The sequence below is a fragment of the Crocodylus porosus genome, unplaced genomic scaffold (assembly GCF_001723895.1).
Source record: "Crocodylus porosus isolate Cpor-Errol unplaced genomic scaffold, CroPor_comp1, whole genome shotgun sequence".
NCBI lineage: Eukaryota > Metazoa > Chordata > Crocodylia > Crocodylidae > Crocodylus > Crocodylus porosus.
The window spans coordinates 28,439,462-28,454,218 of record NW_017728912.1 but is presented as its reverse complement, the minus strand read 5'-3'; the positions used below and the strand labels follow the sequence as shown (position 1 = coordinate 28,454,218).

General features: G+C 43.2%; 1 protein-coding gene across 11 annotated transcripts in view; it reads left to right on the top strand.

Moving 5' to 3' along the window:
• Positions 1-14,757, top strand: part of ADGRL3 (adhesion G protein-coupled receptor L3) — an 864,517-nt gene that overhangs the window by 723,327 nt on the left and 126,433 nt on the right. For 10 of the 11 annotated variants that reach the window (XM_019534224.1, XM_019534215.1, XM_019534217.1 and 7 more), the window contains 2 exons: positions 5,066-5,274; positions 5,995-6,171. In XM_019534224.1, coding sequence (XP_019389769.1) covers positions 5,066-5,274; positions 5,995-6,171 — 386 coding nt within the window. The remainder of the gene's footprint in view (positions 1-5,065; positions 5,275-5,994; positions 6,172-14,757) is intronic. The other variant, XM_019534218.1, reaches the window with a different exon arrangement.

Below are 14,757 nucleotides of genomic sequence, written 5' to 3'. Positions count from 1 at the left end.
TTTGCTTGGGCCCAGCTCAGTGAACTACATGGTAGATCACTGAGCCTTTTTGTTTTGGATTAATATCATGTATATGTTGTACTATATATAAGTAGGTAAACATGGGGGACAAATTCAAGGCAAACTTCCAGTAATAATAATACGTGGAAAAAGTTAACAAATTTGTACATTTTTCATATATAGAATCTAAGTATTTGGGCGTCATCTTATATTCAGGGTTGTCATATATTTGAGTAAATATGGTAGATATGGAAAAATCAGAAGCAATTTCTGAATTGTTGGATGCCATAACAATTGATTACCCATTTATTAAACTAGTTTTTTATAAAATTCTAATGAATGCACCTTCATATATAGTATCACTTTGATTTGCTCAGCTGAGAAATACTTTTTATGTCCTCTTCTCTCTTTGCTCTTGCTTCATAACATCTGAGGAAGTGGGGGGAAAAAACAAAACAAAACACCAATAAGGCCTTACCCAGTTTCTTGTATTTGCTACCCAGACATTGCGAACTCACCAGAAGCTGAAGTCTGTATTTATGTGGTCAATGTGCTGCTCTCAGATTTGTTTCTTCTGCTTAGAAGTGCAAATAAACTCTGTGCTACAGCAAAACAGAAGTGTCTTATACACAAAACCTAACATGCCAAACCCTGTAATAGCTGATAATCAGGCATGTTGAGGGGAGGGGGAGTTGGTGTGGGTGCAGATGAATTAATTTTATAATGGTACCAAAGTCATGTTCGTGACTCTGTTCCAACCCCTTACAAATCTTTTCTGCTCCTTTGCTTAGATATCTTGAATTAATATTTTTTTTCACTTTTGAACACCTATAGAGTTTGTGATGCAGGAAGCATGTTTAATATTAATTGTCCCATGCCCTTGACTTCATGCTAAATTGGCTGATTGGAAATCTGTTTTACTGCCAAGTGACTGTCAATCTTTGGGAGTGCCAAGGGTCTCTGTCAGTGTGCCCTGGTTTCTTAAACATTGTTGCCAGTGCGGGACAGTACTGAGCATAGATGGTTAGTTACCATCTGTTGTCTTCAGTAAGAAATTTTACATAGGATAAAAGGCTTGCTTGAAAAACTGTTTCAAAGTGCTGCACAGTGCAAACATTTAAAAGAAAGTGGGGGGGAAACAACAGCAAACAATGATAACACAAAAAGCCAACAAACCAGAAAGAGGTGATTAAAAGTTATGAATTCAAGTCTTCAGTGCTTTTCTCTCTAAAGCTTACGAGCCTCTTGATATAATATGAATTAAAGATGATGTTATATGTGAACTGTCTTGAAGCTGCCAAGCCATTTATTTCTAGTTCAGTAATTTGAGTAGAAACATGGGTTGATCTATCTCTATAGAACCACTGTAGACCAAACCAGGGACTGCCAGGCTCGGTTTGTACTAATGGGCCTGACAAATTCCTATTTATGAGATCCATTAAAGTAAATATTCCACTCATTTACTTTATTGTTCTGTAATGAGTGTATATTCTGTGGGGGTTGCTTTTAAACATTAGCCTGTATGTAGGGGAAAATGCTATAATACATACTTTGATAGTTGTAAAGTAGGCAAAATATACTATAATAGAACAATATTGAAGCTGGGCAATAGAGGTAAAACTGTTAAGAATCCTGCAGACAGTGGTTTGCAATAAATCTTGAACTTGCAGCAAAATAATGGTGTTTTGTCACCCACTGTACTGGAAACAGGATTTCACCACTAAAATGTACAATGGAAAAGGAATGTTTATTCTAGAGACAAGGAATAAATTCTTGTCTCCCTTCAAGTCAGTGGCAAAGCTTCAGTAGACTTCAGGGGTATGGCATTTCAGCATACAGACATGGCCTTTAGGACTCTGTCAAGAACAAGAAACTTTTAAAAGAAGAAATTTTTAAAGAAAGCTTTAGGTGCAAAGAAGGAAAAATCCATGTTCCTGAGGGTGGTTAAGGCATTCTGACCAGTGTGGAATATGGACTCACCAGCACCGTTGTAATGTAAAGCCCATGTCCAGGATAAAATTCAGTACTCTGTATTTTTTCACTTTTCCCAGATTTTCTTGTTGCAAACTACTTGTATGGTCTATTAAAATCAATAGACCTACATTGCTTTAATTCATATATATTTGGAAGCAATAGTAATAACTTTATGTGTTCATGAACTGCCTTCCCTCCCAAAGCATGGGACATTGAAAAAAATCACTAGAAAATTTATATTAAAGGGTACATAAAATTAATGCAAATGAATAAACTCCAGTGCATACCATGCTAGAGATTATTGCTTCCGGTTGCAGCATATTGGTGTGTGCCCAGGACAACAGCAGTTTGTGCTGGGGTGGGGCAGCTACAGCTGGCAGGGGGCCATTGGGGTTAGCCTGCCAACCTGGAGCTACTCCTGACCCAACTCACCATGCTGCAGGGGGCTGGCTAGGGCATAAGGGTGCTCTAGTGCGGGCTTAGCCAGCAGACAGCCCCTACACTGAAGCACCCTCATGCCTCAGACAGCCCTGTCACCATCCACATGTGCATTGCTGCACACTGAAGAACTCCACTGCAAAATAGTACTTGTATGCATGGGTACTAACCTACGGCTGAGTTAATTAGTCTCTTGCGGCCTAATAGGGTTGCACAGGTAGATTCTGAGACTTTACTGTGGTGCTAACTAGGCAGCTCCTCAGTAAATGTCTCATGTAGATACACCTATTATGAAGTTTCTATTTTGCTGTAGTTATTTTAATTGAAAAATTACAAGCTTCAAATAAGATCTCATTACTATTTGCAGTTCAAGGGACTTAAGGGCATAGCTGGTTACCACTAAATTGACCTCATTGTGGTTGTAGCTGTTTAGCCTGGAGGACAGTCTACTGGACTGGGGCTCAGGAGACCTGGTTTCTATATGTGGTTCTGCTACGGTCTTGCTGGGTGAGATTGGGCAACTCGTTTCCCTTTATCCCTCAGTTTCCCTATACATAAGCAATAGCTAATAGAAGCACAGGACAGGAAGTAGCTTCCTGGGTTTTCATGCTCTACCGCATGTTATGGTAGGCAACCCCATAGTTCAGCATTAATCTTATCAAGCTCCATCTTAGAAATACTGAGTCTTTTGCCCCCTCTTCTCCTGTTGCAAGGATGTTCTAGAACCTTTAATGGTTGCAAGCCTTTCTCTGGTTTCCAGCTTAAATTTATGCATGGCTAATTTATCCCCACTTGTTCTTATGCCAGTTTTGTCTTCAGGTTAAGTAGCTCTTCTCCCTCTCTCATGTTTGCCCCTTTGAAATATTTACAGACAGCAGCCATCTTCATTCACAGCCTTTTGCTGTGTTACACAAGCCTGTCTCTTAGTCTCCTCTCATAAAATAGGCTCTGCATTTCCTTTCCCCCTTCATAATGATACTGACCTCTTTTTCATAAAGTGCATTGAGACCAACTGATGAAAAATACTGTATGAGGGCAAGGTATTGTTATTATCCCAGCAGTGAATTTCTTCAGTCTGACTCCCTCATTTAAATCACGTGTTTTGTAACATATCATTGATTCTGTATCTTCCTTAGCATTGGACATGATTAAAAAAAAAAACAATAATTATAAAAGAAAACGAATCTCACTCCATTTCTTATTTTATAGTCTTTGCAGTAATGTGCAAAAAAGCGGTAAAGTGGATTGCTTCTGTTAAGAACCAATTTGCTGGTAGTGTGGGTTTTATGAAATATCACTAGCAATAGGATTATATGGAAAGGGAGAAAATCTGGTTGAAAAATAAAATGGGTTCTTTTCTGGGTTTTTTAGGAAAAAAATATACATGAGATGGGGCTGAGTGGTGGTGGGAGAGTGACAGATTGCTCAAAAATTATAGTTTTGTAGTTTCATAGTTGGTAGGGTCAGAAGGGACCTAAGCAGATCATCTAGCCCAACCCCCTGCCATGGGCAGGAAAGGATGCTGGGGTCAAATGACTCCAGCTAGGTGGCTGTTTAGCCTCCTTTTGAAGACCCCCAGGGTAGGAGCAAGCACCACTTCCCTTGGAAGTTGGTTCTAGCTCCTGGCTACCCTGACAGTGAAGTAGTGCCTCCTGATATCTAGCCTGAATCTACTCTCAGTCAACTTATGGCTGTTGTTCCTTGTTAACCCCGGTAGTGCTTGGGGGAACAGGGTCTCTCCCATTGCCTACTGGTCCCCCTTTATAGGTGGCCACCAAATCCCCTCAGCCTTCTTTTGTGGAGGTGGAACAGGTTCAGGTCCCATAGCCTCTCCTTGTAGGGCCTGCCTTGCTGCCCCCTAATCACATGTGTGGCCCTCCTCTGGACCCTCTCAAAGCTGAACATCCCTCCTGAAGTGCAGCGCCCAGAACTGGATGCAATACTCCAACTGTGGCCTTACCAATGTTGCATAGAGGGGGAGGGTCATCTCCTTGGTCATCTATGGATGCATGACAAAATGTGGTTAGCCTTTCTGACTGCATCCCCACATTGGCAACACATGTTCATCTTGGAATCAATAGTGACTCCAAGATCCTTCTCTGCCTCCGCACTGATAAGAAGGGGGTTCCCCAGCCTGTAGGTATGGTGCTGGTTCTTCCTTCCCAGGTGCAACACCTTGCACTTGTCTGTATTGAAACCCATCCTATTCCCATCCGCCCACCTCTGTAACCTGTCGAGATCTAGTTGTAGCCTGTCCTTCTCTTCTAGCATGCTCGCTTCTTCCCACATCTTAGTGCCATCTGCGAACTTGAACAAGGTGCTTTTCACCAAGCACCTTGGTGCTTTTTGCCAATCAGAAGGCAAAGTTGAGATGTACCTTACACATTAACTAAGTAAGAGACACATAAGCTTTCATGAGCCTGAGTTCTGTTTATGAGATGTGGCAAATGCAGTCATACACAGCCATGATAGAATACTTCTTTAGAAACCAGGGTTGAAAGCCCCAAAGCACAGCTTTGGTTTCAACAGCACAGGTAGGGAGGAGGAAGTTGTAACAGAAGAAGAATTTTGCTTGTAACAAAGAACTATTATCTTGAACATAACCCTTTGAGCTGGATTGGTATGATTTCTAACTCATCTTTGTACTTTGTAGGTGAAATCAGGGTGGCTTTTGTGCTATATAACAACCTGGGTCCATATCTCTCCACGGAGAATGCCAGCATGAAGTTAGGAACAGAGGCCATGTCAACCAATCACTCTGTCATAGTTAATTCCCCTGTCATTACGGCAGCAATAAACAAAGAGTTCAGCACTAAAGTTTATCTAGCGGATCCTGTGGTGTTTGCTGTCAAGCACATCAAGGTAAGGGGGCATGGCGGGTCTGTGAAACTTCATATTTTAAATGGTTTTTCATTTTATTTCTAAAACAACTGCAGCAGAAGTCCTCAGTTGGGCAGCCTAACATGCCCAAGCAGTCCTAGATCAAACTTTGAATTATGTATTTGTTACTGCCTTTGTGCCTAATGTTTTTATATGGATAATGCCTCTTTTACATTATACTAATCAGGCTAGGGAAAGGGTCTCCACTGTGTAGAAGCCTCATCATTCAATTGCTAACACAATTCATTCCGTGATTAAAAACTACCAATATATTAAAATGGCCCATAATATTATTTTATCCTGGTGGCAGGGGATATTAGAGGAAATGGAATTACCGTGGATGAGGACAGCTAGCCCTCCAGTAGCCAAGCAGAGTCATTGCAAAAGTTGATTGCTTAAAGCAATTAATTTCTCTGCCTTGCAATGCAATGCAAGTGAAGCAATCTTGTTCTGAGGGGTTGACTTACATCTGTGGATGAAATTAATCAAGAACAAAGAACTAAGTTTGCATTGACAAAGAGAGCAGCACCAATCTAACTTTCTCTGGCATATACAACTAATACTTGACATATAAACGGTTGCTGATTGTTTATATGAAATTAAAGGGTGAGAGTTACAAAGTGGCTCTGGGAAAAGATAGTGCATCTAGAAATCTTTGAAACCTTACAATTGTTACTGCATTTATTCATTTCTTCCCAGCAGCAGTCAGAAGAAAATTTCAACCCTAACTGTTCATTCTGGAGCTATTCAAAGCGTACAATGACAGGTTATTGGTCGACGCAAGGATGTCGGCTCCTGACAACAAATAAGACGCACACTACATGTTCCTGTAATCATCTAACCAACTTTGCTGTCCTGATGGCACATGTGGAAGTTAAGGTAGGCACTGCAGAAATATGGGCTGCAGATACATTAGGAGGGAGGAAGGGCTAATGCCATTCAGTTTTGTCTCAGTGAAGAGATAAAGCTTGACAAACTTGTTATCCAAGGGCCATTCTAGTTATAGAACCTGCCTGGCATAATTCTGCCCTTGGTAATTCACGTGCAGCTCCCACTGACTTTATCTGGAACTGAGTGTGATTTGTTCAAGGGCTGTTTGGCTTGGAATATGTCCAGCTGTTAAATGAGATGAAGAAGAAAGAGCGGTCAACCTAAGAAGGCCAACTGTGGAGATTACATCTCTTCTTCAGTGTTTTGCAGACCTGGCTTAGATCTCAATGCTGCAGTCCTTGCATGTGTGTACCTGACTGTGCCATCAAAGCATAGTCTGGGCTTGTGGGCCATGGGGATAGGAAGCATTAGGAGAAGTCTGTTTTGCTTGGGTATAGATCACAGCAGTGTATGGACTGAAAACCTTCTGCCACATTTCTTTGTGTGGTATGACTTCCTGGCCCCTGCAGAACCTGCCCAGCTCCCTTAGTTGCTCCTTATTTGCTTTGTCACTGTGCTCAGCCTTGCTACTGTCTGCGTGAAGAAGGGAAGGATCTTCACTTCTTCCTCCCTGTGTTGTATCCTCACTGCAAAGACAGGCAGAACCTGGCCTGTGATTAGCCCTATTGACCTGTACAGAGGCATGTGCTTTGGGCCTGAGTATGTGACCTCTACTCACGCTGTGCCCAGCTGTTGCAGCAAGTGTAATATGTTGATGTTAGAAGAGCTGCCAGTCTTGCGTTTCTATCTTGCAAGACAGAGTCTTAACTTATATTTTAATTCCGTGTTTCAAATTCTCTTTAGAAATATCAAAACAAAAGTATACAAAGGAGTGACATTGAAAAAACATTCAGAAGGTCCTATGATACCATAACACTGTCTGTGGTGACATCTCAGTAGTCCTGGTAGCAGTGCTGAACTCTTCTATGTCTTTAACTTTGGATAGTTTGTACAGAAGACAGTATATGCCAAGCAGGGCCAAAGTCTCTTGTGTTAGACATCAGGAGGCGCTATTTTCTCTTTTTTTGTTAGATATCAGGAGGCGCTATTTCACAGTCAGGGTGGCTAGGGCCTGGAACCAACTTCCAAGGGATGTGGTGCAGGCTTCTACCCTGGGGATTTTTAAGAGGAGGTTAGATGAACACCTTGCTGGGGTCGTTTGACCCCAGTACTCTTTCCTGCCATGGCAGGGGGTCGGACTAGATGATCTGTTCAGGTCCCTTCCAACCCTAGAAACTATGAAACTAAGTAGGACTTAGCTTATGTTAGCAGTTAGTTTGAAGCTGAGGTAGTTTACTGTATAAGTGCTTCTCAGTGAGGTTCTGTGTTTTAGGATGGAGCCCTCAGTTGAGGTTTCATCCTAGAACAGGTAAAAGGCAGAGCTCATTCTATGTTGTCTGAGCACATCTGGCCATCTGTAAGAAAGAACAGGTTTGTGATGAGGTTCAGGCAACTCTGGAGAAGAATAAGGTCCCAGATAACCCAAGAGACTTTGGCCCTGCTTGGCATATAGTGTCTTCTGTACAAACTATCCAAAGTTAAAGACATAGAAGAGTTCAGCACTGCTACCAGGACTACTGAGACGTCACCACAGACAGTGTTATGGTATCATAGGACCTTCTGAATATTTTTTCAATGTCACTCCTTTGTATACTTTTGTTTTGATATTCCTAAAGAGAATTTGAAACATGGAATTAAAATATATGTTAAGACTCTGTCTTGCATGACAGAAACCAAGCAAGATAGAAACGCAAGACTGGCAGCTCTTCTAACATCAACATATTACACTTGCTGCAACAGCTGGGCACAGCTGGTTAGAGTGAGGACAGAGGCAGAAAATCAGTTGCCAGTTGACTGGGTAAAATTCCCTGTAACTTACTAGAGAACTGTTCCTGCATAATGGTAGTTGGCTTAAAATAACTGCAGTCATACTCTGGGATAGGTCAGCTGAAGATAACTTTGCGGTTCACCCTTGTTTGCGGTATGGGTGCATTCAGTACAAGTGTTTTACAGAGAAACAGTATTGCCAAGGGAGTGTATTTTTGTAGATTTATTTAAACTGTAGTAATTTTTTAAAGTGTGTGTGTGTTTGTCCTGTTGATACCTACCTAGAGTTGATGAATGTGCCAGGTCATTGAGGTCACAGGTCACCTCAAAGAAATGTGAGTCACAGAGCTGCTCTGCACCCAAATGAAAAAATGAAGAGTTTTGAAGGAAACAAGTGCTTAACACCTCTACTGCCTCTTGATAAGCTGTCATTAAGGATAAGAACACTCATACATTTGGAGCCATTTCAAAAGGGCGGAAGCTTTTACATTCTAACTGTTGCGTGTGGACAAGCTGGGAATGATGCAAATGGAGTAAGACGACTCCAGCTTTTACACTGGATGAAGCAGGGTTATAAAGTGGAACAGTTTCGCCCATTTGTATTGCTCCTGGCCTAGCAATTAGACCATGACAGCTGCTCTCCTTTTGAAACAATGCCCTTTTGAAACGTTGTAAATGTACATGTGTTGGTGCCCAGCTCTTGTTCCTCACAAAGGTATGCCTCCAGGGGTTGATTATTGCATGGTATGTAATCCCCAAATCTATATGTTAACAGTAGGACACACTCTGGAACCCTATTTGTTGTTATACAGCCTTCACTCAGGAATCTCTACCAGTAAAGTGACAATGAGGCCTCCATACAAACAGAGTAAATCCTTCGGGTTTCTACCATATAGCCAGACATAAGAAGAAAATGCAGCCTTGTAACATGTAGGAAAAATGGTGGCATAGTGGCTGAGGCACTAGTGTGGGGCCCTTGAGGAGTAGGTTCATGTCCCTGCTCTGTCACAGATTTCCTCTGTGACCTTGTGCAAGTCACATCCCAACTCTGTGCTTCAGTTCCCAATGTAAAAAATGGGCATTTCTATCTCATAGGCTGCTGTGAAGCTAAAGGTTGGGAAGTGCCCAAATGTTGCAGTAATGGGAGCTTCATACATACCTTCCTGCAATACAGAGCTTTACATCGCTAGGTCCCCCAGTGATTTACACAGGAGCTCGGTGTCTTCATTAACATTTTAAAGATAGGGAAACTGAGGCACAGAATGGGGAATGTGACTTGCACAAGGTCAGGGGCAGGTCCAGAGAATACTTGTGCAGTGCTTGGTCCATGTGGCCATGCTGTTCATAGGGTTTTGTGTAATAAACTATTTTCTGTGAGACTCTGTTTTTACAGCTTTTGAACTGTTGCCCTGTGGGGTCAGGCCAACTCTCAGGATCTCAGTATTGTGGTGGTAGAGAGGAGGGTGTGACACAATTGCACATATACAAACACACAAATCAATTAGGTGCATACACATACACACTACCAGATCAGGCACATACGCATCCAAACCAGCCTAAGCACATGCATACCTATCACCAATTCAAGCACATACACTATACACCCCAAGAGTTAGACCCAGATTACTAATTCGTATACCATGCACAGAGTGGCATATATATATACGCACACTCACCAGTTCAGACACATACCACCCACCTACACATACACACAGGTAAGTGCCTAACTTGGATGGTACAGTGTGTATGTGTGCTTGGGAGAAGGTTCAGGTGAGAGAGAGGGAGTGAAAGTTGCCAGAACCAGGATTAGAACCGGTGGGCTACAGAGAAGCTGGCTGAGGAACTGAAGCTTAGGTTTACTCAAGGTAGAGTGGGGCTGGAAACTGAAACAGACAGCTGAGAATATTGGGAGGGGGCAGATAAGTGGTGGCAAGGAGGAGACAGCCAGGAAAGAAACTGAGGCAGAAACCTGGTTGCTCAGGGGAAAAAGGAAAAGGCCATGGGGATAAGACAGTGGCAAAGAAACAGGGGGTTTAGAGGGAGAGAGGAGCTCAGGACAGGTGTTGGAGGTGGCACTGAGCCAGAAGTAGGAGAGGGAGAAATGAGACAGAAGTTAGAGGGGTGAGGAACAGAGATTGGAACAGGGCCAAACTATAGTAAAGCACAACCCAACTTAGGGGTCCAAATAATAGTTTTATTACACAAGCAACACACTACACAGCCTCATGAAGTTATTGGCTCACACCCACTCACAATGGCAGCATGAGAGAGAGACTCAGTGGAAGGGTTGGAGTCCAGGTAGGGAAGAGAAACCGAGTCCAATTCCTTGGTTGAAGGAGGTATGGAGGGGTGATAGCTACCTATCCAGGCTGGAAAGGGGTCCTTGTCCAGTAGGTGTTGTCCAGAGGGAGGTTGCTAGCAGGGCCTCTGGGTGGATAGGTGGTGTGGCATGGTGCTGGTCCAGATGGAGAGGGCATCCCACTGGGTCTGTCTTCACTGCCCCTTTTTAGAGGGGCGGGCCATGTGTGACACTAGTGACGGGAGGCATGCCCAGGCAAGAGTCAGTCCCTGGCGTACTGAGCATGTGTGCTCCATGCAGGGATGTGCAGTTTCAGGTGTCTGTAATGGTGGGGTACAATGGCAGAGTTGCTGGTTCTGCAGGGTCTTTTGTCTTTCAAATGCTGGGTTCTTGTCTCTGTTCCTGGGTGAGGTCCATGGTTCCTGGATGAATCAATGCGAGGTGATGGCCCAGTCGTTACAGGCCATTCAGTAGAGGCCTGCTACCATTGTATTTCAGTCATTCCTAATCATTCTCATTCATCCAGGAACCAATTTACATGGGAAGGGTAAGTGACTCATACAGTTGTGACACAGGGGATGCCTGGGCAGAGGACACAAGATTGAGACTTGACATACAAAATGGAAATTTGACATGACTTTGATTCACTTACAAACACAGGCCTAAACCATACAATCTCCATATGAAACAATAAAAATCAGTATGAAAATGATAATAATACAATAGACAACTGTAAAAATCAATACAAACCTAATAATGATACAATATAAAACAGTGGATATCCAAAACCAAAAACTTGCTACCAAAATAAAAACGTTAAAGCTTATCCTAAGTCAGAGTTCACTTATGCCTGTCTATAGGGAATAGAGAGGGAGAGAAAGAAAAGCCAGAAATAATTGGGGAAGGGAATGCATATCTATTATATAAATAAAACCTGGGGGTTTTGCTACAAAACCATTTGACTATAGCCAAAAGGGTGCTGTTACTTACGCCATGTTATCTCTGCCTTCTTGACGCTGCCCTAGCAGGACTGCCCACTGGCTTCTCTGAATTGCATGGAGCTTTACAGTCTCAGTTTAGTGTACAGACTCAAGGGCAATTGGTTGATTTCCTCATGTGATACAGGGAATTATGTCTGTTCTGTTAGCTCTGGTGCAGGACAGACTGCGAGGGAGCATTTGATAAAGAAGAACGCAGTTCGGTGGGACAAAAGTAACCTTTCCTTTCCTGTTCCTGCAGGCCAGAGGATAAACCAGGCATGTGCTGTAGAGCAGCAGGGCCAACTTTTTTGGCAGGTGTGCCGCAAGTTTTCCCTGCACTCTCCCAAAGTTTTACTCTGTCCTCTTTCCCTTACCAGATCTGCTGCTCATCTTTCTGCTCCCTTCCATGTGCTCCCTGACCAAGCTATGATTCTGTTTTCTTCTTCTTGCCTTGTGCGGTATCCCTGATTGGATGCTCTGCTTTCTGTTCCCTGCTCTATGATACTGTGTTGCCTGTCACTGCCACAGTGCCATGTGCCACACACAGAGGCTGCCCATACCAGAGTTGGCACCCATTCCATAGGCTGGCTATTCACGAAGCAGAAAGTGGTGAAGGCTTCTATTTTCAGCAGAAAGTGGTGAAGGCTTCTATTTTCAACACAGCACCGGGGCTGTGGGTAACAAGGTTTCTGCACACCAGCATCATGTGATCAGAACAAATCACTAGCTTTCTATTGGCCATTTCCTGCCTGAAAGGCAAAGCCTCTAATAACTCCAGGAAGTAACTGTGGAGCTGTACTGCCTTGGCAGGGGGAAGGGAATGGTGTGCTTAGTCCATAAACTGTGCCACTGTATGAACCAGTAGCTTCACCTTCCCCTGATCTCCTGCAAGTGTAGAGTTCACCCCCTCAGGCTTCTACAGGAAAATTATAACGAGAAGGTTTCTTATGCTATTTTAGTACTGGAGACCCAGGGAAGCACCAGTCCCAAACTGGTTTTTTGCTTGTACTTTGGGGGATGGGGAGGTGGATGCAATTGGCTTGTGTGCCCAGTACCCAAGTGTTTGGATAAGTGCAGCTTTAGTAATAAACGCCTTACAGTTATTGCTGTTTATTAACATATGTTCCCCTGTGCATCCAACTTGATACATGTGTCTCTTATTATGGGCTGTATCTTAAATTAGCATTGGGGGGCATACAAGTTCATTCAGCAGATGACTGATAGACATCTGGTTCCCTAGTCAGTAACATCTTTTTGTCTCTGTCTTAAAAGAGAAAAACATCAGTGATGGACCATCAGAATAATATATATTTTTTTGCCATTTTAAGACAGGGTGTTGACAGGATCAATTCTAGGCTTAAGAGAAGTCCACTCAGTTAAGAAGGAAAGTCTTTTTTGAAAGGATGTTGTCTGCCTAATAGAGGTTGAGTGAGCCTGAGCTGACTGAAGTCACCAGAATCAATGGGATCTTGTTGCGTTTACAAGACTCAAAGTTCCTGCAAATCTAAGGACATAGTAAACTTCACCTAGGTATAGTCTCATTTGAAAAGGCATTCAGTTGGTTTTAATAACCCCGTGCTAGGTCATCTTCTCCAGGCCTCCAAAACCTAATGCATGAAGCATCTGTGGTCACACAAACTGACTTCATTCCCAGCTGGAGATTTTTTGATGGAAATGTCAGGCAGTAACTCACGGCAATTGCACTGACAAGTCTTGATGCAAGTGAAAATTCAAAAGCTATTGCAGAGAAGCATGCTTTATTATGCAATCTAGAACCACTAATAGCTCAAAGAAAATCCCTGTCTTTTAAGTGATGGAAATATTGTGGCTCTTCTACATATAGATCTATAAGTTCATAATGTGTTTGTTAGGACATCTTTTATTGTAGTCCAGCCTAGAAAACAAAGCCCTGTTGTGCAGAGCTCTGTACAAACACATGGTAACAGAGTTTGGCCAGACATCATAGGTGGCTGGATCTGCGGCTTGGTCCTGAAGAGCAACTAGGAAGTCAGTTAGGTGGGGGCACAGGTTACTGGGGTGTCAGGCTGGGAACTGGAACAGTAGAGTAGGGACCACAGGACCAGGTCCAGGAAAGCTGAGAGGGAGATCCAGGAGACAGTCCAAGGTACAAGCTGAGATCAGAAGTCAGGAGAATCAGAGCCAGGAGCCAAGTTCCAGGGATGATCCAAGAGCAAAGTCAGGGAAAGCTGAAGCTGAGTCAGGAGCCAGGAGAATCGGAGAGAACTGTGAATGTGAGGCTTGCCAGAGGAGACTGAGGCTGTTGTCAAGGTGTGCCTATAGTCTGAGGCTGCAAGCATGCTTAAAAGGGCTAAGTGGCACACTCATATATTTCATAGACATTAGGGCTGGAAGTGACCTCGGAAAATCATCAAGTCCAACCCCTGACCCAGGGGCAGGAAGTCAGCTGGGGTCAAAGGATCCCAGCAAGATAAGCGTCCAAACATTTCTTAAAAGTGTCCAGAGTAGGTGCTTGCACCATCTCTGGAAGGAGTCTGTTCCAGGCCTTGGGGGCTGGGACAGTAAATAAGTCAGTCAGTCCAGTTACAGAGAACTGGGGTGGTGGCATTAGCCTGGGATCAAGGTCAGGTGTGGAAGTTCAAGAGCTTGGCCCAACTAGACCTTACTGACCAAAGGCCCTGACCGTTTCTGCTCCAAAAGAGAACAGTTTAACTAGGGTGACCATTCATTCTGGTTTGGCTGGATTTCATAGGCGGGTCCCAGCTGGTTGGTCAAAATTTAAAGAGAAGTCCTGGAATGGCAGGGGCTCAGGGCGCAGTCTGGCAGGGAGGCAGAGTGACTTGGTCTGCCAGGCAGCAATGCTTCCCCACCACACTCTGCCTGCTCCCCTGCATGCCAGCCTCTGCTGCTGCCTGCAGCAGTGCTGCTGACTTATTGGGGGCAGGGGGGCAGGGTCAGAGATGTCCTGGATTTCATTATGGTCACCCTAAATTTAACTGAACAGAACACACAAATGCTTGGCAAGAGGAACAAACACCAGCATGTTTACACTGGATGTTAATGCTGGACTTGGGACTACCAAGGCACCTGTAGGCTAGTTTAGCTGCTACCCACTGCACCATGATGCCTCTCATAGCTTGTAATTCTTCCATTCATTCATAATGTCTTTGGTCAGGTATAAAAATGAAATGTGCCATCAACAGTTATCTAATCTCTCTGCTGATAGTTCCAGTATGCAATCTACACTGTAGTTCCAGAATATTCCCTGGGCTTTCAGAAATTTTACCAATGAAAATTAAGACCTTTTTTTTTTTTTTTGTTGTTCAGATGTTTGAATACTTTGAAAATAATATCTCTTTTCATCAGATTAGAACTATAAATTTGGACCTTTTTATACAAAAAAAAAATTTACAAGCTAATAGATATTTTGTTAAAGGTATGCATCTAGAA